The sequence below is a fragment of the Lynx canadensis genome, chromosome A3 (genome assembly GCF_007474595.2).
Source record: "Lynx canadensis isolate LIC74 chromosome A3, mLynCan4.pri.v2, whole genome shotgun sequence".
In the NCBI taxonomy this organism is placed as follows: Eukaryota; Metazoa; Chordata; class Mammalia; order Carnivora; family Felidae; genus Lynx; species Lynx canadensis.
The window spans coordinates 85627424-85651207 of NC_044305.1; the positions used below are offsets into that span (position 1 = coordinate 85627424).

The 23784-nt window shown below is 42.8% G+C and overlaps 1 protein-coding gene across 1 annotated transcript; it reads right to left on the reverse strand.

Annotated features, from left to right (window-relative positions):
* Nucleotides 1–8629: 8629 nt before the first annotated feature.
* GKN2 (gastrokine 2) lies at nt 8630–15772 on the reverse strand. The gene is made up of 6 exons (XM_030310742.1): nt 15699–15772; nt 13708–13758; nt 13140–13277; nt 11004–11114; nt 9978–10134; nt 8630–8849 (listed from the first exon to the last, which is right to left on the reverse strand). The coding sequence occupies exons 1-6, from the start codon at nt 15708–15710 to the stop codon at nt 8767–8769; spliced, it is 552 nt and encodes a 183-aa protein (XP_030166602.1). The 5' UTR covers nt 15711–15772; the 3' UTR covers nt 8630–8766.
* Nucleotides 15773–23784: the final 8012 nt, after the last annotated feature.

A 23784-nucleotide genomic window follows, 5' to 3' on the forward strand; every position in this document is an offset into this window, starting at 1 on the left:
ATGAAAAAGGGACCTGATCTCTTAGCACTGGTTCTTTAACTGCCCATTCCTACAGCTGGAGGGACAGAGACAGCCCCACCCACCACACAGAACACCCCCGGCTCCTTTCACCCCAGAAGCAAGAATAAGTGAGGAAGGAGTACTGGGGATACAGACAGATGTCCATGGAAGATCGTGTTGGAGTTTGGAGGACTTTACGTAGGGTGGGGCTGGGAGGGGTGGGGTGGGGATATGTGTGCATGGAGAGAAGAGTCTAGGTGGTCCCAGCATCGATTTGCAGGTGACAGAGCTGAGCACCAGGTCTCAGAGTCATGATGTGGTGTGGCCACCTACAGTCATGAACTGGCAAGGCCAGAGATACACCTCTAATTGGGCTTACCCAGGGTCTGGAGGAGCAGGCTAGAGGCTCTGAACCTGTGGATTCGGTCACACACAGCTTGTCAAGGGTAAGGAAGGTGGGGATATGTGCATAAACACAGGGCAAAACCATCACATGTGACAGGCCAAGGCTTGGTCAACGACAGCCCTAACTGGATCTCAAAGCAGGGCCTGGGCTCTCACAGCTCTGTCCTGAGAAACAGCAAGCACAGTCCTCCAGACCTGACAAGGCTTGTCAAGGTGGCTTTTGGTCCTTTGGGTTACAAGCTCAATTTTTGTCTTATGAAGAATCTTCCATGCATGCACCAAGATTAAGTCCTTTAGGATTTGGCACTGGGGTGGAGAGGTGCAAAATTCAAAAATTCCATGCATTGGGGCTTACAAATGACAAACATTTATTCCTCACAATTCTGAAGGTGGGGAATTCCAACATCAAGGCACCAGCAGATTGGGTGTCAGGAGAACTCTCTTTCTACAGACAAACATTCAGTCTACAGCCCCCATCATGCTGATGACCACTGTCAGTGTTGGTCCTTGAGGCCATCCAATCTAGCACTCAATGAAATTTACCATATCGGAATCTCAAGCCAGCGTCCCTGCCCGAACATATTGCATGTTTATGAAGGCCACCAGCCTTCTGTCTTCAATATGATCACACTGCCATTAGTAACAGACGGTGTCCTCCACTTGTGACGGAAGGACCCTATCTTCTTGCCAAGTCCATTGTACTAATCTCAGAGCCTCCCCGGCAGTGCCTAAGAAGTGACTAAGACTTGTCCCATTGATCTTCCAAGTGGGAAAATCTATTTTCTTTCCTTTCCCTCCCGCCCCCCTTAGGGCGCTTGTTGTCACTGATCTCTGAGAACGGGGAGAAGGGGACTGGGAACCCGCAGCCCCCAGTGCCCTCAGCTGAGTTGCCTCCCTGTCTGCTGTGTGGACCACCATGCCTTCCCCTGATTGGGGAGCCGCTAGGGGTCAGAGGAGCAGAAATCGGGAGAGGGCTTTGACACCATTGGTGTGCATGGTTCACGCTGCTGCACCACGTGCCTAGTTTCTTGGAGAAACTGTAGTGAAAAAGGCTTTCTATTCTGTGACTTCTGTGGTTTCTACTTCAAGCCCCACTCACCACCCTGAGGCCCCTAGCATGATCCCACGGGGGACCACCGGGGACAAATCTGAGCATGAGACCTCATGATGTGACTGGCCTCCTGCAAACAGGCACGGGGAGGGATCACCAGAAGTCTTCTGTCAGGACTAAATCCCAGCTGGGGCCACACAAAATGCTCCCTCCAAGAAGTCGCTGAGATTCTTGCAAAACTTCCACCCTTGCCCACAAAGTGCTTCTCAGCGGAGATCCAAGACAGAGGTCAAGTGCCCTGGCCTCCTTGTTTGGAGAGTGACACTCCACTTGCAGACTTCCCTTCAGGGGAACGGTCTTATCCCTCTGTTGCCCTTGCACCCTGGACAGTGGTGCTTCTAACTCTTGCCACCATCCTTCCTCTCTGCAGCTGAGGGAAGAACCAGCTGGCCTGGAGGGAGCCTTGGGCCTGAGGGTATGGGGGCCGCCTCGCCAGCCAGGGGTAGTAGCTGTTGCATGTTGATTCTCTGCTTCCCTGCCTGCTCCATGCCTCGGGTTCCCAAGGGGTTGGTATGGAGCCCCTTATCCTGCCTGGAACGTGCCTCATCTCCTCGTCCCACGGCGGCCTGCTCGGGGCAGAGAGACTAGCTCCACCGTTTTCCCCCGGCTCTCCCGGCAGCTATTCCTATGGAGCCTTTTCATCGGCCTGCGCCACGTTTGATGGTGCTTTCCGTGCAGGCTGCCCCCAGCCATCCTCCTTGGGCAGAGCTGCTGCTGCCCATGGGCCCACAGTCCCCTCACTGCACTCAGCCCTCTGGCCTGACTCCAGGCATGAGCATGAGCCTTGAAGCGCTGCTGTGGCCCATCTACAGCAGTGGCCACCTTGTGGTGTCTCCTGAGACTGCAGCAGACTGGGTAGGCCTTCTCTGTATTCAACTGCACTTTAATTTGAACAAATCAGGAGACTATAGATGCTGGAGAGGATGTGGAGAAACGGGAGCCCTCTTGCACTGTTGGTGGGAATGCAAATTGGTGCAGCCGCTCTGGAAAGCAGTGTGGAGGTTCCTCAGAAAATTAAAAATAGACCTACCCTATGACCCAGCAATAGCACTGCTAGGAATTGACCCAAGGGATACAGGAGTACTGATGCATAGGGGCACTTGTACCCCAATGTTCATAGCAGCACTCTCAACAATAGCCAAGTTATGGAAAGAGCCTAAATGTCCATCAACTGATGAATGGATAAAGAAATTGTGGTTTATATACACAATGGAATACTACGTGGCAATGAGAAAAAATGAAATATGACCTTTTGTAGCAACGTGGATGGAACTGGAGAGTGTGATGCTAAGTGAAATAAGCCATACAGAGAAAGACAGATACCATATGGTTTCACTCTTATGTGGATCCTGAGAAACTTAACAGGAACCCATGGGGGAGGGGAAGGAAAAAAAAAAAAAAAAAGAGGTTAGAGTGGGAGAGAGCCAAAGCATAAGAGACTGTTAAAAACTGAGAACAAACTGAGGGTTGATGGGGGGTGGGAGGGAGGGGAGGGTGGGTGATGGGTATTGAGGAGGGCACCTTTTGGGATGAGCACTGGGTGTTGTATGGAAACCAATTTGTCAATAAATTTCATATATATAAAAAATAAAAAAAAAATAAAACCAAACAAAAAAAGATGTATGTATACATATATATGGGGGGGGGGGCTTGGGTGGCTCAGTCAGTTGAACATCCAACTCTTGGTTTCAGCTCAGGCCATAATCTCATGGTTCGTGGGTTTAGGCCCCATGTTTGGCTCTGTGCTGACAAAGCTGAGCCTGCTTGAGATTCTCCCTCTCTCTCTGCCCCTCCCCTGCTCACGCTCTCTCTGTGTTCCTCTAAAATATATACACACATGCATATATATATGTATACATATATATTTGGTGAGGTGAGATATAAAGTGCATAGATGTTAAGCACGCAGCTCAGTGAATTTGTACACGAAGAGACCCTTGTATAGCTGTCACCTAGGTGAAGATGTGGAATGTTCCCACCACCCTAGAAAGTTCCTTCCTGCTGCTCCCGGGCAATGCCCACCCACACCCTGGTCTCAAGGGAGTGGAGAAGGCCAGTAATAGAATATTCTGAAGATCTCCTGGCAAAATTCAAACACACCCTGGCAGGATCCTTGGCGTGGGGGCCAACTTCAGACTGTTCCAGGCCGGCAACTACCCCAGGATCTCCCCCTTATAACAATTGAATCGGGTCAAATGGGAGGAAAGTGAGGCTGCCGAAGTTCGTTAATAAGAGAACAGGATGGTTGGCCATTGTCCTGTGTACCTAAGACCATGCCCTTATGCATGTGGCAAAGGGAACTTTTCAGAGGAAGGCCAAGAGGTGGTCTGCATCATTAAAAGCATGAGGGGGTGACTTCTCAGGGGATTGCTTCATAGGTCACGTGTGACAGCATGAGCAGGAGAGATCCCTGCTCCAGCCAGAGGGTCCTCCCTTGCAGTTAAAAGCACACTGAGCAAGTGGGCTACCACCTTACAGTGAGGGTAGACCCCAGAACTCCAAGAAGCATTTGATTCAGTTCCTGTATGTGTCCTGAGTCCTTTGCAAGAGGCTTGCTGCAGCCTCACACACTTGACTTGGAGCTGAGGGAGTAGCCGGGGACGCTGTGTGGACCAACAGAGGGAACAGCAAACAGGCAGAGCCCCCGAGTACAATCCGTTTCTCGGTTGTTCCACGAGAGGTGCATAGCATCTGGTTTCTGCAGTGTGAGGGCAAGCATGTGGTAAACCTGGAACTTCCAAAGGAGTCGTGGGGTGAATAGAATGGGGGCACTGGTGCTGGGTTGGGCCCAGATCCTGAGATATGTGTGCCGAGTGGACTAACTCCACCTCTTTCGTGTGTTTCTGTAAGAAAGGCTTTTAGCTGCAGTCACAGTGACTCAAGCATCGAGACTTTGTTCTGTCATGTGAATCCAGGGAAAAGATAGTCCCAGCTGGAGCTGCTCTAGAATGATGTAATAAGGCACCCTGGCTCTCTCTTCCCGGAACCTTTCCTCTCCAGGATTGTTGCCTGGTGGTCCCGAAATAGCAGATGCATCTCGTGGAATCAGCGTCCTGTCCACGGTAAAGGAAGGATGATGGGAGAGAAGAAAGGGCAGATCTGCATGTCGGCTGAGTCCACCTGTTTTTATCAGGAAAGAAAGACCCTCCCTGGAAGTCTCCTTTTGCAAACTTCCACTTAGATCTCCTTGACCAGAATAGGGTCACCCACAGACCAGCAACAGACTGAGGACACCTATCCTACCTTATCTTCTTAAGGGAAACAAGATAGATGTAGCCCAGGCCCATTTGAACAAATGGAGGTTCTGTTAGCAGGAAAGGGGGGCAGGAATAGAGACTAAAAGGGGGAATGAGTACTCAGTGGATTTTTGTGCTGTGTAATACTGGAAAACTCTGATCAACAATAGATGATGGGGTGCCTGGGTGGCTCAGTTGGTTAAGCATCTGACTCTTGGTTTGGGCTCAGGTCATGATCTCATGGTTCATGAGTTTGAGCCCTGCGTCAGGCTCTGTGCTGACAATGTGAAGTCTGCTTGGGATTTCCTCTCTCTCCCTCTCTTTCTGCCCTTCCCCTGCTCACGTGCTCTTTCTCTCTCAAAATAAATAAATAAACTTTAAAACCACAACAACAACAGATGGTGAACGTTTCTTTCAAAGGTCTTATCCTCTTTAGTTTCTGCTGCTTTGGGTCACTCTCCAGTGCCCCCAAACACCTATATTTTTAATGTCTTGTCCAGGTTTGTAATTGTTATGTCAGTAGGGTTAGCCTATTATGAGTTAATTCATCATTATCAGAAGCTAGAAGCCTCCATATTTTTGTGAGTTCATCAGTTTATATTTATTACGTTCGGGTTAACTAATGCTTAAACTCATTCAATCAGTTGTCTAAACAATGACTTTGCATAATAAAGTATTTGATTGGGCTCACATATTCTACTCCTGGGAGCTCTGAATGAACAAATTACATTTAGTGCTACCTCAAGGAGACCAAATGAGTATACGGGACGTATCATTTACTGTGAGGAGAAAAATGTCATAGGAAATAAGATCTCCACCTGCAAGCCTTACCAGGATTCCTAAAATCCTCCGTTGGCACTCGTGCCATGACCATGCCTGCTCTCTCAGGCCAGCTCTGGTAGCCATATCAACTCTTCCAGTAGCCTTGATGTGTGTTGTGTTGGGTCCAGACTCGCTTCTCCTCCCCAATGGCCTGGAGAAGGTCTGTGCGCAGACCTTGGGTGTATAGTGACTTAGCAGAGTAACTTAACAGTAACTTAACAGAGCTGATAGCCCAATAAAAAAAATACAGGGTAGATAAGTGGACACACACCAAAAAATCCAACTATATGCTATCTACATGACACTCACTTTAAATTTAAGCACACACATAAGCTAAAGGTGAAGGGATGGAAAAAGATATTCCATGAAGATGGTACCTAAAATAGAGTAGGGGTGGCTATACTTATATCAGACAAAATAGACTTTTAGTCAAAAACTGTCACAAGAGAAAAGAAGGCCATTACATAATGATAAAAGGGTCAACTCACCAAGAAGATATAATAATTATAAATATAAGTGCACTCAACATTGGAGTACCTAAATATAAAATGTAAACCTGGGTAGATCCGAAGAGAGAAATGGATAGAGATACAATGATAGCAGGACACTTTGATATATCACTTTCAATAACGGATAGATCATCCAGACAGAAAATCAATAAGATGACAGCAGACTTGAATAGACCAAAGGGACCTAAGAGACATATACAGATCATTCCATCAACAACAACAGAATAAGATTATTCTCAAGCTCACATAGAATATTCTCCAGAAGAGATCATATATTAGGCTACCAAACAAGTCTTAACCAATTAAAGAATCATTTCAAGTATCTTTTTCAACCACAATGGAGTGAAACTAGAAATCACTAACAAAAGGAAAACAGGAAAGTACATAGAAATTAAACAGCACACTCTTGAATAACAACCAGATCAGAAAGAAGTCAAAGGGAAATTAGAAAATATCTCAAGACACACAGGAATGAAAATAGTTGATATCTTCCCTCCCCAGCCCTTAAGAAGGAACTTCTTTTAAAAAAATTTGTTTTCAAGTGTATTTATTTTTTGAGTGAGAGAGAAAGAGTTCACATAGGAGGGGAGGGGCAGATAGAGAGGAAGAGAGAGAATCTCAAGAAGGCTCCACACTGTCAGCACAGAGCCTGATGCGGGGCTGGAACTCATGAACCATGAGATCGTGATCTGAGCTGAAGTCAAGAGTTGGACGCTTAACTGACTGGGCCACCCAGGTGCCCCTAGAAGGCACTCCTTTTGAAGAAGGTTTAATGAAGCCCCACCTTCCTTGTAACTTCTGTTTGGACGCATTCCTTTTAGGCATGTGCTGGCTCACTCCACCTGCTGCCCCTAACAGGTATGCAGCATGATACCAGCACTGAGCAGGGTTGACTGACCTAATGAAAGCAGAGTCAGGAGAAAGCAGAACTTAAAAGTTCTGCTTTAACAATGGGACTAACTTTGTTAAAATTTGACTGATGTTGTAAAAATGAATGAGGATAACATACTTCTAAGCAGTAAATTCCAGAGTAGGTTGCCAATCATAACACTCCCTCTGCCCACCATCCTCCACCTCCCACCAGTCCTGGCCACAGGAGTAAGAATGTGCCCCAGGTGGTTCAGTCAGGCTCCTTTCCAAAGATTTTTAAAATTAAAACTAATTGGAATGAAGAAAAACCCCTTCCTTTCTGATGATGACACTAGGAAAGTAGGGATGTTGGGGCTCCCGGTGGTGGTGTTTCTATCATCCTGGAGAAAGTTAATATAAGATACCAAGGTTGACATGCAGAGGGGAGGAGAGTCCAGAGTGGGAGAAGAGTCTGGCCACCTTCGGGCACCTAGGTCTAGCCACCCAAGACCAGAATATCCCTGTCTGTCTACAGCAAGATAAGACAATAAATTCCACCCTCCTTGCCTTAGTTAATTTGACTTGGGTTCCATCACTTGCTAACACCAAGCTCCCAGCTAGTACACTGTGCCACTCATTTGGCATGTTATTATACACTCTTTACTGTTGCTAGCAAATGCTTTCATGTAAATGTCTCACTTCCCCAACAAGAAAATAATTGCCTTGACAATGGTAGTTCGGCCCTCATACCTATCCCAGTGCTGAGCACCACACGGGTAAGTGCTTGACATATATTTATTAAAGGTTACTATGAAGCAGATGCACAGCGTTAGGAATAGGAGCAGTCGACAACAGGAATTCTCGTTCAAGTAATTCCTCTGTGTTCTGAACCTGCGCCCAGGTGGCCAGTCCACAGGAGAACAAGCCATGTGATCTGGGAAGGTGCCCACATGACACAATTTATTTGGAAGATTGGGAATTGCTTTCCTTCCATATCGTGACTTGGCATTCCCAGTTTCTCACTCCTGTCAAGATTTTCAGTAAGGTTCATCTTTCACTGGGTGATGGGTGTTCCCCACGACCTCTCCCCTCACTCTAAGACCAAATATATTATAATAGTATTTATTAAGGTTGAGTCTAGCGTTTTGATGAGCTAAAAGGCATTTTCTGAAAGGCATGTGAATGGCCCTCCAAGTTGGGTGCCTTGTCATAGGGGATGGTTTCCTTCACCTGAGTGGTCAAGACGTTTGTTAACAGTACGGCAAACCCACCCCCCTCCCAGGGTGGAGGCCGCTGCCTCCTGCGGCCTGTGCAAGTGGTTGTTTTTTGTTATTTTTAATGAATATTTTGTTTTCTTATTTTTTTATTCAAGTACAATTAACATACAGTGTTATACCAGCTTCACGTGTACAATGTATTGATTCAACAATTCTATACATTCCTCAGTACTCATCAGTATAAGTGTACTCTTAACTCCCTTCATTTTGGTGGACAGATGGGTGGCTGGTCTGGTGGGCAGAGACAAGACGTACACTTGCACCCAGCAGACCAGCCTGCAATGACTCAGCGTTATTATCTGGGAGCTTTCGCACCTTTTGTGCTTCACTTGAAGTTCTGGCAAATTCTTTCCTTCTGTAGGTTGACATCAACATTGTTTGGCTTCCCGTTGCTGTTTACAAAAAAAAGCAAACACCCATATATCTGGAAATATAGGATTTATGTTTTACTACTGAGTCTCAACATTAGTTGGGGTGTTGGGAAAGAGCTTAATTTGGCTGCTGAGTGGAAACCAAGGGGCTGTGTCTTTGAAAAGATGACACCAGTGGGCTCGGTGCCTAAGCGTCAGTGCCCGCGCAGATGGAGATTCCAAGGATACCCAGGAATCCGGTCTTTGTGCACGCTTCCGCATGGATGTCATCTGAAAAAGGGAGAGATTTTTAAAGAAAGAGCACTAAGAAATATATTATTAGAGTGCAGCAAACCAATGCCTTTTTGTTAATGTTTTGACCGGGGGTGGGGCTGTACATGTATTTTCATGATCCCCAAGTTTTTAGCTATCCTTGTATTGCAAAGGATAGTAATACCTTAACTTAAAGAAGACTGACAATTCCTAGAAGTGCTGTCTGGCTCTCTTTGATTGATGCTATGACATTCTGCATTGGTGACCTGCCTGTGTGCTTTTACTTATGAGTACTAATGACCCTACCAAAAGAAAAATGTCTTAAATTTTTTTTTCCTGGAGAGTAAAAATGTAATAAATGCTAATTATTGTCTTTTTTTCTCTACCTTCTACTGTTCTGGGGAGTTTACCTTTTTGCGTTCTCCATCTGTGGCCTGGCCTCTCTTTCCCTCTGGCCACTCTCCTGTGTTTGGAAACTTTGTATAAAATGCTAGTAATGACTGGTTACCTGGATGAATCAGGGCTTTCTACCTGTTGGTCAGTGCACTCTGCTTGCTCTTCCTAAGACTAGTTTCTAAGACTATCCTAGATTCCTAAATGTTTTTTTTAAACTTTTTTGAAGAATAATTGACAAATGTATTTGCATGCATTTAAAGTGTACAAGGTGATGATTTGATATACATGCATATTGTAGAATGATCACCAAGATCAAGATAACACATCCATCACCTCACAGAGTTAACATAAGTAACTTGTTTGTATGTGTGTGTGGTAAGAATGCTTAAGATCTACTCTCAGCAACTTCCAAGTATACAGTACTGTTTTACTGACTCTGGTCACCATGCCTCATATTAGAGAATACAATAGTTTTTCCTTGGCACCCAGGACATTTTTAAATTTCATCCTCTATGTTAACCCATCAACTTCTCCACCAGACTATGTGTTCCTTAGGGGCAGAGTTGTATTCGTTTCTGCATCTCCCTAACATTTAGCACAATTTCCACACATGGCAGGGGTATGAAATTCCCAAAGTAAACCGAATTGGGTCATGTTCCACGTTGATTTGCATTTCACACAACACCTAGCAGAGCGCCCCGCACATTGGAGCTTTCAGAAAACACGTGATGAAGGATTATTGGTACTCACGTGTCTTCTCCACCACTTCTCCCTTATACAGGGGGACATGACTGCAGAGCTGCTTGATGGGGGAGCCAAACAGGAACCAGTCTACGTGAGTGATCAGAGACTGCAGTGGGCTGTACTTGACCCAGATGTATTTGTCTGAGTACATGTTTTTCAGAGCCTATAGTAATATGGTAGGAGAGGATAGGATAAAGTAAGCTGACATCATCATGTGTGCCTTATGCTAAACTGACTTTTTCTTTTTCGTTTAATTAAGCAGAAGGCGGTCGGGAATCTCAAGACACCATCACTTTCTGAGCACTTAGTCTGCAGAGGGACCTCATTATTACCAATGTTATTTTACTGCCGGTGACAATAAAACCCAGAGAGGGTAAATCCCACGGCAAAGGTAGCACAGATGGGAAATTAGAGAGGGAGAATTAAACACCAGGTTCCTAGCCTTGTGTAGGGTTTGCTTATTCTCACTACCCTGTATTGTTTCTTTGCACCTTCATGTTGTTGGATATTATAACTTCACTCATTTTTCTGCCAATCACTATTTCTGAGAGTCCTGCTGTTCAGTCCTTTCTACAAAAACACTGGAATTTATTATAGGCTCTTGTATCGGGGGCTGTATGGTAGAAGTCAAGCTAAGAGGGGTGCCTGGGGGGCTCAGTGGATTAAACTTCCAACTCTTGATTTCAGCTCAGGTCATGATCTCATGGTTTGTGAGCTCCAGTCCAGCATCGGGCTCAGTGCTGACAGCATGGAGCCTGCTTGTGATTCTCTCTCTCCCCCTTATTCTCTGCCCTTCCCTTGCTCTCTCTCTCTCAGAATAAATAACCTTAAAAAAAAAAAAAAGAAATCAAGCTAAGAGATGCACTCCTGCTCCCAAAAACAATAAATGTGAAAACACTTTAACAGGTGGAAAGTACATAACCATGGTAAGATATATATCATGACCTTCCCCCTTACTCTCTTTGTTCCCGTACAGGTACCAGTTTTCCCCTGCTCAAGAACAGGAAATATGCAAGGGTACCGCAGAGTTACCTTCCTCTCATAGATGTATCGTTTTAGTTGGTCCAGAGCAGGGATGGCTTTATGTTTCATGTCCAGGATGTAGCAGGCTCTTCGGGAGAGCACCCTGGATGCGATGTAGCGCTGAGACAGAAAGAGCACAGTTACTGGCCTTCCTGGTTCCCTGGGTTCTGAACTGGTGGGGATGGCATTTGAGCCTTGAGCTTGAACAATGAGTGTCAGTGACTGCTTTTCAATCTTCAATCCATTCCAGCCATGACTTCTTTTACACGGTAGTTTTGTTTTTTCCCTTGCCCTTTCTATCTCTAAAATTGTGCACCCCACTTGTCATGCTTTGCAACGAGGGCCTGTAGTTTGGGTTTAACAATTAAGAAGCATCAGCTCTCCGGAAACCTGGGTGGCTCAGTCCGTTGTGCATCTGACTTCAGCTCAGGTCATGATCTCACAGTTTGTGAGTTCGAGCCCCACAATGGGCTCCCTGTGGTCAGCGCAGAGCCCCCTTCAGATCCTCTGACCCCCTCCTACCCCCGTCCCTTCCCTGCTTGTTCTCTCTCTCTCTCAAAAATAAATAAATATTTTTTTAAAAAAGAAGAAGCAACTCTCTGTCTCTTTCTGTTGATGTTGTTCTGCCTTTTCCTCAATTTGGAGTAAATTCAGTATTCTTTAGAACTGTGCTTTCCAATATGTTAATTACTAGCCACATGTGCTATTTAAATTTAAATTCAAGTTAAAGAAAATTTAAAACGTATTTCCTCTGTCACATATCTCAAGTGCTCAGTAACCACAAGCAGCCAGTAGCTTCTCTACTGGAAAATGTAGATACAGGACATTTCCACCACTGTAGAAATTTCTACTGGACAGCGCGGCAGTCCTTGACATAACTCACTCACCGCTAACACACACACACATGCTTCATCTATTCTCCCCTCCTTCACTGTCTTCTCTCCATCCTTTCTCCACCTCAGACCCAAGCCGGCCAGACAGGTATGAGCTGGAGGAAGGTAGGATGAAAACAGCAATGGTGGGTGGGGCCCGTGGAGCCAGAAGGAACCGGAAGCCATCTAAGCTTCATCCTGAATGGAATTCTCTCTATGGAGTTCCAAATAATTATACAGTCTGTGAGGCTGTAAATAATTAACAAAACAAATTCTTCTAGTTCCTATTTTTCAATTCTCACAAACTGACAGTTCCTAAAATTCAAAAATAGACTGAGGCAAAGCCTGATGACAGTTGAAGAGGCTTAAACCAAGTCTTTACCACTCTTTTTTTTTTTTAAAGACCTTTTGGGGATTTCCTTGAAATCTGCTTTTAAAAACAACTTCAGTACAGCTTCCTTTAAAACTGTATCTTCCAAAGATTCTATACTTTCAAATGTGTCCTAGAACTCCCAATGCCGATGAGGGGGAGGAATGTACGGAAGTTTCTACAAGAAAAGGAAAAAGAAAGCGTGTTCAAATGGTCAGTCAGAGGGACTACAACCACAGCACATAGCTCTCTCCTGTAGGTCCCTAGTCAGGTGGTACAAATGGAAAACAAACAAACAAATAAATAGATAAAGGACCTAATAACCTTTCTGAGCACGTTTGAGACTTGTTGTTAATACCAGCAACTGAAACTTGAAAATAGTTTGGAGTTGTTGGTTAACATGCTTTCCTTCTTCCCGAAGAAGTATGATTTATTGCATATTCTACTTACATAGTTAAATGTGTACAGTTGTTCTGGATTTCTGCTATTCTGTGATGGTTTATTCTATAATCATTCTTTTTCTGCATAAGTGTCTGTATTAGAAGCCCTAAGTCATTCATTTATTCATTCAATGAATATTTTTGAGTGTGCCAGGGCTTGCTTTGGGCTTGGTCACCCTTCTAGGCACTTTCTGAGCCTGTAGTGAGACAATATCATTATGCTTCCAATTTCCACCTGAAAAGATCAAACAAGTGTGTATTTTCCTGTCACACTTTTTTTTTAGAAATGGTTTTGTTTGTTTTTCCATCAATCTCTTGGTTATCTAAAGGGAAAAGGAGAAGTCAGAAAATTCTGAAAGCATTGCCAGTATAGTTCTTGGAATTCAGATGCATAGGAAATGGCTACCCCATCATCCTTGAGAAACCCAGTCTTGGGGAATGCAAAAATTCCCTTGCTGCTTACATGTTTATAGTCAAAAACCGTGGTAGAGGAGCATGATCCTGCATGGATGTTAATGATGGCGAAATGGTTTTCATTGTCAACTGTCACTGTCTCCTGAAGATTGCCGCCATTATTGTTTGGGCTGATGATGTTATAAACCTAGATCAACAACAAAGACATAATGGTTTCTCCGTAAATCATATGCATTGGAAAGGCAACCCACCAGGTAAAATAAAGTCATCCACTTGCTGTGAATGGGAGATCGAAGCCTGAAACCTCTTCCCTGGCATCCTATACCAAAAGCCCATGCTTAAATAAGAATGTGAGGCTCTTCTTCATAGTTCACTATGTTATATATGGGAGAAGTAATGACATCACAAGAGAAATGAAATTGACCACATTTTACAGCAATGGGTTGCATTTTTGAAGGCATTCCAGTTAGAAATAACCAACCTTATTGATTGCACTATTGGGTATTTCTGGGATTCCATCCCAAACAGGGCTCTCTCCTGTCCTTCAGATTATCTTGTATCTTCCTTTTCCTCTCCCAATATCTCCAAGATATAAAGTCCATAATGAACCAACTTACGTCGTATCCATGAGATTGTGTCCCAAAGATGGCCAGCACCAGGCATACCACCTGAAAAACAGACCAGTTGCATCCATTCCACTGAGGGCAAAGACATAAGGAGACACTGGACAGGACAAATACAAGTATCTCACATAGTATCTCACACCTAGAGACACAAGTGGGTGGTCATGAATGGTCAACAGTACATTTCCAAAATGTGAAAACGCATTCACTCATTTGACAGACATTTATAGAGTTCATGCTATTTGTCAAACATAAGATTCTACCTTTAATACCCAATTCCCAACCCTTCCCAACATTATAATCTTCTAGGTAGCATATGTTCTTACACCAAGAACAACTTGGAGCAGGTGAATAGTGAGGAAGGATTTATTTTACTATGGGAATACCCTGGTGTGATCCACACTAGATTTGGATTATAGGAGTCAAGTTGTGTTTTCTGGTTAAAAAAAAGAATTATTTAATTCCTTGGGGTTGAGAGGGTAAAATAGATTTAAAATGGATTCATGGGTGACAGAAATACAATGGATTCCCAAGGAAAACATGACAATAGGGTGCTTGGAGGCATGGTTAATTTTTGAGGCTGACATTAAGGAAAGTTCTATATTCTTCTTAGTGATGCCATCAGACAAATAAATGTTAGGTTAACCGGCTGATACTGACACTGAGGCAGTTCTGAAATTTTGCTGTAGTTATGTTAAGAGTTATCCAACATGTTGATCCCAGTTTTGTGCTCTTTTCTGAACATCACAGTGTATGGCACTTTCATTGCAAACCGCTTATGAAGGGAATCTGCAGGGAAGCAGATATTTTTAAGAACCATCAGTAGGACTTTTCTACTCCCCTAACAATCACCAATAACATTTCTCTTCTGATGACTGGGGGTGAAGTGTCTGACGAAAACCTGTGTGGAGATATCCAACCTGCCTACCTGCATAGCCACATACCTTCTCTGACTCCAGGCCAGCTCTAGAAACCTTTGATGCTCCTCTGGATACTATATAATGGGTCTACAGAGGTTTGAACAGATGGGTGGAGGACTGACCACCATAGTGATATAATTAGAGAAAGCTCAAAAAGTGTCCCCTGCCCCCAAATAACCACCCAATCAACATCATGATTAATACACCACGGTTACAGCTTTGTTTCGGTGATAGATCTCCTCTTGGAAAATCAAGAGACGCCTGGGGAGAGGGAACTTTTTAAGTCAACCATCTTGAACACTTGATGGGGAGGAACTTATCATTTTGCTTTTTCCCTCAACAACTAAATGAGAATAGGGGACACATGACTGGGGAAAGAGTTCCATTCTGGATCAAAACACAGTCCTCTGTTCATGGAGCACGGCAGTGTGGGACCGTGGGAGACTGAGACCAGGGCTGAGATTGGCAGGAGGAGAGGTGGTCATAGCAGGAATGTTCCTGCCAGTGGGGTCTGAGAGGGGTACATTTCAAGTCTAAACCTCACATTTACTGGCATGGGAAAATCACATTCCTCTGTGCCTCGGTCTCCTCATCTGTGGAATGGGGTAATACTACTCAACTCACAGAGTTGTGGAGTGAATAGATCAAAGTATTTATGTGAAGTGTGTAGCATAGGACCTAGTATGCACTTAGAAAAATGACAGCTGCTATTATCTTTTTTTTAATTACCACTTCTTTTTTAAATAGTAAATGCTGCTGTCCTAAAATGCCTACAATCTTCCCAAGCTCATAATTATTTAAAATTCTCCAAATTAAAATTCTCTAGGTATTTCCAAATTCTTTCCTTGCATTTTTAAATAAACATCTCAGAAAATAGATGATGGACAAGTAAATATCTGACTTAATATTCAACACTATCGCTGCCAAAGACACTAATTCAATCATAGAAGCTTAGAAGCATGCACAGTGTTCATCTAAGTCTTCTGAAATCGAAGGCACATTGAATTTGAACATTCTCTGCAAGAGCCACCACAAGAGTATAAAGAAGCATAAGCAAATACTCACGAGGATTTTCATTTTGCCTGATGGGAAGAAGGTGCCCAAGCAAGTGAGGCTACCGGTGCAACTTCCACCCTTTATATTAGCTTTAAGGTGTGGAAATCTCTTTCCAGAACAATTAATTTGGAAAAGGCCATGTCCATATATCTGACACACCCCAGCAAACACCTTTATCAGGATTGAGACCCAGTCACATAACCTGATATCAATAAAGTTCATTAGTCAGTAGTAAAAATTTACCACTTGGTCACTCAGTAAATATTCCTTGCTTATCTGCATTATGTTGCAGTTAAGATTTCAATTTCCACCCTTTAAAAATATTACAGGATGCTTGTTCTAAACCAACATCTTATAGACATACAAGGACACAGTCCTACTATCTGCCCTAATGTTAAAGTCCTCCCTTAAGAATCTTCAATGTCTTTTCAGGTCTGCCCTGCATTTTGAATTCTTCTGCCCAAAGACTGGACATAAGACAAGAGTTGAACACTGGCTGGGAGGGGGGGGGGGTCCCTATGACCTTATTTCTTCTCCCTTTGGAAGTTGGTCCCAATTTCCAGAGATTCATGAGAAACAAGATTCAGATAGCACTCTGCCCAATTACCAGGATTAGCCAAATTTTTACATGTAGCATTGCCCAAAACTCCATAAAAACTGTGTTATATATCTCTAGTTATCCTGAAATGCACTGGAAATTTCTCAAATTCAAAAAAAATAGAATAAAGTTGGATTTGTGTAATTTTTATAATGCCACGATAAAAAAATATTTGGCTAGTGTTACGGTAGAATCATTAATTCAGAAGGCGGGGAAATACAAAAACAAACAGTACCTGTAAATGACAAAACTGTTAAATATTGAGAATCACTATGGTCAGCAGAGAAATAACGTAAATGATGTTCCTGTTCTACAGCTGGAATCACTTCCTAACTAGCTGCTTAAAATAAGAGGTTTTTCAAAAGCAGACATTGGGCATTTTGGGGGTTGCCGACTTTACTGGAGTTCCCCTACCCTGGCTGGTTAGCTGGCGTGCATGTAAAACGTGCTGCTTTATTAAATCTTTTTGAGATACTGGCAGCAAGAAGGATTACAGTGTTGTAGTACAATTGCAAATTTTCTCCCATATCTGGTTCCCAAGCCCCCCAAAATCAAGCCAGCTCCCACACCTGAGGCAGACAGAGGTATTATGTACTTGCATTTCTTCCTATTTTTGTCTGCCTTCTTTGTATTGATAAAGACTTCACATTCTTTTTTTCCCTTTTATTTCTGGAAGTTTTCAACTTTTTTATTATTTAGTTCTAACTTTGATATTCTAGCATGCATACTTAATTTATCACATTCCTTACAATCCAAAAGGTATCCTGCATTTTCATCTTCTCAACAAAGACAAGAACTCAGTAACCTTTGACTAATTACTGAGCATTTTTCCATCCCCATATTGGTATATTTGTGCAGCATTTTACTTTCACCTTTATTAATTTATTTTTATTTTTTTTAATGTTTATTTTTGAAAGAGAGCGAGAGAGAGAGAGCGCGCGTGCGCGAGTGAGCGGAGGAGGGGCAGAGAGAGGGAGACATGGAGTCTGAAGCAGGCTCCAGGCTCCCAGCTGTCAGCACAGAGCCCGATGCAGGGTTTGAACTCACCAACTGCGACCAACTGCGAAATCATGACCTGAGCCGAAGTCAGATGCTTAACCAACTGAGCCACCCAGGCGCCCCTTACTTTCACCTTTAAAAAATAGCACAAAGGGGTGCCTGGGTGGCGCAGTCGGTTAAGCGTCCGACTTCAGCCAGGTCACGATCTCGCGGTCCGGGAGTTCGAGCCCCGCGTCGGGCTCTGGGCTGATGGCTCAGAGCCTGGAGCCTGTTTCCGATTCTGTGTCTCCCTCTCTCTCTGCCCCTCCCCCGTTCATGCTCTGTCTCTCTCTGTCCCAAAAATAAATAAACGTTGAAAAAAAAATAGCACAAAAATACTTGTTTCCCATCAATAGATAATTAAATTAATCAAATTTTTGTGCTAATTCTCATTTTTTATATCCCCTAAAGTTTGTTTCCTCTTGGCTTAAGTATATCTTTTATAGTTCTTTTATTGAGATCCAATAGATACTAATTTTTTTTGTCTTTTTATGTTTAAAAATACCTTTACGTTTTTATCATCCAATATTGTATTTATTTAAGAAAATTTTTTTTAAAGTTTGCTTATTTTGAAAGAGAGAGCACAGGCAGGGGAGGGGCAGAGACAGAGGGAAAGAGAGAGAATTCCAAGCAGGCTCTGCACTATCTGTGTGGAGCCCAACGTGGCACTCGAAATCATAAACCACAAGATCATGACCTGAGCAGAAGTTGGACACTTAACCGACTAAGCCACCCAGGCGCCCCCCCCCCCCCCCCCACAAAACAAGATTTTATTTAAATTCAAGTTAGCATATAGTGTATTGTTGGTTTCAGGAGTAGAATCTAGTGATTCATCACTTACATACAACACCCAGTGCTCATCACAAGTGCCCTCCTTAATGCCCATCATCCATCTAGCCCATTCCCCCACCCATCTCCCCTCCAGCAACCCTCAGTTTGCTATCTATGGTTAAGAGTTTCCTATGGTTTGCCTCTCTCTCTTTTTTAATCTTGTTTTATTTTTCCTTCCCTTCCCCTATGTTCATCCGTTTTGTTTCTTAAATTCTACACATGAGTAAAATCATATGGTATTTGTCTTTCTCTGACTGACTTATTTTACTTAGCATAATGCATTCTAGCTTCATCCATGTCATTGCAAATGGCAAGATTTCATTCTTTTTGATGGCTGAGTAATATTCCACTGTATATTCCACTATATATATATATATATATATATATATATATATACATACCACTTCTTTTTTTTTTATATATGAAATTTATTGACAAATTGGTTTCCATACAACACCCAGTGCTCATCCCAAAAGGTGCCCTCCTCAATACCCATCACCCACCCTCCCCTCCCTCCCACCCCCCATCAACCCTCAGTTTGTTCTCAGTTTTTAACAGTCTCTTATGCTTTGGCTCTCTCCCACTCTAACCTCTTTTTTTTTTTTTTTCCTTCCCCTCCCCCATGGGTTCCTGTTAAGTTTCTCAGGATCCACATAAGAGTGAAACCATACGGTATCTGTCTTTCTCTGTATGGCTTATTTCACTTAGCATAACACTCTCCAGTTCCATCCACGTTGCTACAAAAGGCCATATTTCATTTTTTCTCATTGCCACGTAGTATTCCATTGTGTATATAAACCACAATTTCTTTATCCATTCATCAGTTGATGGACATTTAGGCTCTTTCCATAATTTGGCTATTGTTGACAGTGCTGCTATGAACATTGGGGTACAAGTGCCCCTATGCATCAGTACTCCTGTATCCCTTGGATAAATTCCTAGCAGTGCTATTGCTGGGTCATAGGGTAGGTCTATTTTTAATTTTCTGAGGAACCTCCACACTGCTTTCCAGAGCGGCTGCACCAATTTGTATTCCCACCAACAGTGCAAGAGGGTTCCCGTTTCTCCACATCCTCTCCAGCATCTATAGTCTCCTGATTTGTTCATTTTGGCCACTCTGACTGGCGTGAGGTGATACCTGAGTGTGGTTTTGATTTGTATTTCCCTGATAAGGAGCGACGCTAAACATCTTTTCATGTGCCTGTTGGCCATCTGGATGTCTTCTTTAGAGAAGTGTCTATTCATGTTTTCTGCCCATTTCTTCACTGGGTTATTTGTTTTTCGGGTGTGGAGTTTGGTGAGCTCTTTATAGATTTTAGATACTAGCCCTTTGTCCGATATGTCATTTGCAAATATCTTTTCCCATTCTGTTGGTTGCCTTTTAGTTTTGTTGGTTGTTTCCTTTGCTGTGCAGAAGCTTTTTATCTTCATAAGGTCCCAGTAATTCACTTTTGCTTTTAATTCCCTTGCCTTTGGGGAAGTGTCGAGTAAGAGATTGCTACGGCTGAGGTCAGAGAGGTCTTTTCCTGCTTTCTCCTCTAAGGTTTTGATGGTTTCCTGTCTCACATTTAGGTCCTTTATCCATTTTGAGTTTATTTTTGTAAATGGTGTGAGAAAGTGGTCTAGTTTCAACCTTCTGCATGTTGCTGTCCAGTTCTCCCAGCACCATTTGTTAAAGAGGCTGTCTTTTTTCCATTGGATGTTCTTTCCTGCTTTGTCAAAGATGAGTTGGCCATACGTTTGTGGGTCTAGTTCTGGGGTTTCTATTCTATTCCATTGGTCTGTGTGTCTGTTTTTGTGGCAATACCATGCTGTCTTGATGATTTCAGCTTTGTAGTAGAGGCTAAAGTCTGGGATTGTGATGCCTCCTGCTTTGGTCTTCTTCAAAATTCCTTTGGCTATTCGGGGCCTTTTGTGGTTCCATATGAATTTTAGGATTGCTTGTTCTAGTTTCGAGAAGAATGCTGGTGCAATTTTGATTGGGATTGCATTGAATGTGTAGATAGCTTTGGGTAGTATTGACATTTTGACAATATTTATTTTTCCAATCCATGAGCAGGGAATGTCTTTCCATTTCGTTAAATCTTCTTCAATTACCTTCATAAGCTTTCTATAGTTTTCAGCATACAGATCCTTTACATCTTTGGTTAGATTTATTCCTAGGTATTTTATGCTTCTTGGTGCAATTGTGAATGGGATCAGTTTCTTTATTTGTCTTTCTGTTGCTTCGTTGTTAGTGTATAAGAATGCAACTGATTTCTGTACATTGATTTTGTATCCTGCAACTTTGCTGAATTCATGTATCAGTTCTAGCAGACTTTTGGTGGAGTCTATCGGATTTTCCATGTATAATATCATGTCATCTGCAAAAAGCGAAAGCTTGACTTCATCTTTGCCAATTTTGATGCCTTTGATTTCCTTTTGTTGTCTGATTGCTGATGCTAGAACTTCCAGCACTATGTTAAACAACAGCGATGAGAGTGGGCATCCCTGTCGTGTTCCTGATCTCAGGGAAAAAGCTCTCAGTTTTTCCCCGTTGAGGATGATGTTAGCTGTGGGCTTTTCATAAATGGCTTTTATGATCTTTAAGTATGTTCCTTCTATCCCGACTTTCTCAAGGGTTTTTATTACGAAAGGGTGCTGGATTTTGTCAAAGGCCTTTTCTGCATCGATTGACAGGATCATATGGTTCTTCTCTTTTTTTTTGTTAATGTGATGTATCACGTTGATTGATTTGCGAATGTTGAACCAGCCCTGCATCCCAGGAATGAATCCCACTTGATCATGGTGAATAATTCTTTTTATATGCTGTTGAATTCGATTTGCTAGTATCTTATTGAGAATTTTTGCATCCATATTCATCAGGGATATTGGCCTGTAGTTCTCTTTTTTTTACTGGGTCTTTGTCTGGTTTAGGAATCAAAGTAATACTGGCTTCATAGAATGAGTCTGGAAGTTTTCCTTCCCTTTCTATTTCTTGGAATAGCTTGAGAAGGATAGGTATTATCTCTGCTTTAAACGTCTGGTAGAACTCCCCTGGGAAGCCATCTGGTCCTGGACTCTTATTTGTTGGGAGATTTTTGATAACCGATTCAATTTCTTCGCTGGTTATGGGTCTGTTCAAGCTTTCTATTTCCTCCTGATTGAGTTTTGGAAGAGTGTGGGTGTTCAGGAATTTGTCCATTTCTTCCAGGTTGTCCAATTTGTTGGCATATAATTTTTCATAGTATTCCCTGATAATTGTTTGTATCTCTGAGGGATTGGTTGTAATAATTCCATTTTCATTCATGATTTTATCTATTTGGGTCATCTCCCTTTTCTTTTTGAGAAGCCTGGCTAGAGGTTTGTCAATTTTGTTTATTTTTTCAAAAAACCAACTCTTGGTTTCGTTGATCTGCTCTACAGTTTTTTTAGATTCTATATTGTTTATTTCTGCTCTGATCTTTATTATTTCTCTTCTTCTGCTGGGTTTAGGCTGCCTTTGCTGTTCTGCTTCTATTTCCTTTAGGTGTGCTGTTAGATTTTGTATTTGGGATTTTTCTTGTTTCTTGAGATAGGCCTGGATTGCAATGCATTTTCCTCTCAGGACTGCCTTCGCTGCGTCCCAAAGCGTTTGGATTGTTGTATTTTCATTTTCGTTTGTTTCCATATATTTTTTAATTTCTTCTCTAATTGCCTGGTTGACCCACTCATTCGTTAGTAGGGTGTTCTTTAACCTCCATGCTTTTGGAGGTTTTCCAGACTTTTTCCTGTGGTTGATTTCAAGCTTCATAGCATTGTGGTCTGAAAGTATGCATGGTATAATTTCAATTCTTGTAAACTTATGAAGGGCTGTTTTGTGACCCAGTATATGATCTATCTTGGAGAATGTTCCACGTGCACTCGAGAAGAAAGTATATTCTGTTGCTTTGGGATGCAGAGTTCTAAATATATCTGTCAAGTCCATCTGATCCAATGTCTCATTCAGGGCCCTTGTTTCTTTATTGACCGTGTGTCTAGATGATCTATCCATTTCTGTAAGTGGGGTGTTAAAGTCCCCTGCAATTACCACATTCTTATCAATAAGGTTGCTTATGTTTATGAGTAATTGTTTTATATATTTGGGGGCTCCGGTATTCGGCGCATAGACATTTATAATTGTTAGCTCTTCCTGATGGATAGACCATGTAACTATTATATAATGTCCTTCATCTCTTGTTACAGCCTTTAATTTAAAGTCTAGTTTGTCTGATATAAGTATGGCTACTCCAGCTTTCTTTTGGCTTCCAGTAGCACGATAAATAGTTCTCCATCCCCTCACTCTGAATCTAAAGGTGTCCTCAGGTCTAAAATGAGTCTCTTGTAGACAGCAAATAGATGGGTCTTGTTTTTTTATCCATTCTGATACCCTATGTCTTTTGGTTGGCGCATTTAATCCATTTACATTCAGTGTTATTATAGAAAGATTCGGGTTTAGAGTCATTGTGATGTCTGTATGTTTTATGTTTGTAGTGATGTCTCTGGTACTTTGTCTCACAGGGTCCCCCTTAGGATCTCTTGTAGGGCTGGTTTAGTGGTGACAAATTCCTTCAGTTTTTGTTTGTTTGGGAAGACCTTTATCTCTCCTTCTATTCTAAATGACATACTTGCTGAATAAAGGATTCTCGGCTGCATATTTTTTCTGTCTAGCACACTGAAAATCTCGTGCCAATTCTTTCTTGCCTGCCAAGTTTCAAAAGAGAGATCAGTCACGAGTCTTATAGGTCTCCCTTTATATGTGAGGGCACGTTTACCCCTTGCTGCTTTCAGAATTTTCTCTTTATCCTTGTATTTTGCCAGTTTCACTATGATATGTCGTGCAGAAGATCGATTCAAGTTACGTCTGAAGGGAGTTCTCTGTGCCTCTTGGATTTCAATGCCTTTTTCCTTCCCCAGTTCAGGGAAGTTCTCAGCTATTATTTCTTCAAGTACCCCTTCAGCACCTTTCCCTCTCTCTTCCTCCTCTGGGATACCAATTATGCGTATATTATTTCTTTTTAGTGTATCACTTAGTTCTCTAATTTTCCCCTCATACTCCTGGATTTTTTTATCTCTCTTTTTCTCAGCTTCCTCTTTTTCCATAACTTTATCTTCTAGTTCACCTATTCTCTCCTCTGCCTCTTCCATCCGAGCCGTGGTGGTTTGCATTTTGTTTTGCATTTCCTTTAAAGCGTTTTTCAGCTCCTCGTGACTGTTCCTTAGTCCCTTGATCTCTGTAGCAAGAGATTCTCTGCTGTCCTGTATACTGTTTTCAAGCCCAGCGATTAATTTTATGACTATTATTCTAAATTCACTTTCTGTTATATTATTTAAATCCTTTTTGATCAGCTCATTAGCTGTTGTTATTTCCTGGAGATTCTTCTGAGGGGAATTCTTCCGCTTGGTCATTTTGGATAGTCCCTGGTGTGGTGAGGACCTGCAGGGCACTTCCCCTGTGCTGTGGTGTATAACTGGAGTTGGTGGGCGGGGCCGCAGTCAGTCCTGATGTCTGCCCCCAGCCCACTGCTGGGGCCACAGTCAGACTGGTGTGTGCCTTCTCTTCCCCTCTCCTAGGGGCGGGATTCACTGTGGGGTGGCGTGGCCCATCTGGGCTACTTGCACACTGCCAGG

Coding starts and splice junctions, on each gene's coding strand:
- GKN2 (XM_030310742.1), bottom strand. Junction 10,135..11,003: donor GATACATCTATGAGAGGAAG/GTAACTCTGCGG, acceptor ATATTACTATAG/GCTCTGAAAAACATGTACTC. Junction 8,850..9,977: donor AGAAGTGGTGGAGAAGACAC/GTGAGTACCAAT, acceptor TCCCTTTTTCAG/ATGACATCCATGCGGAAGCG.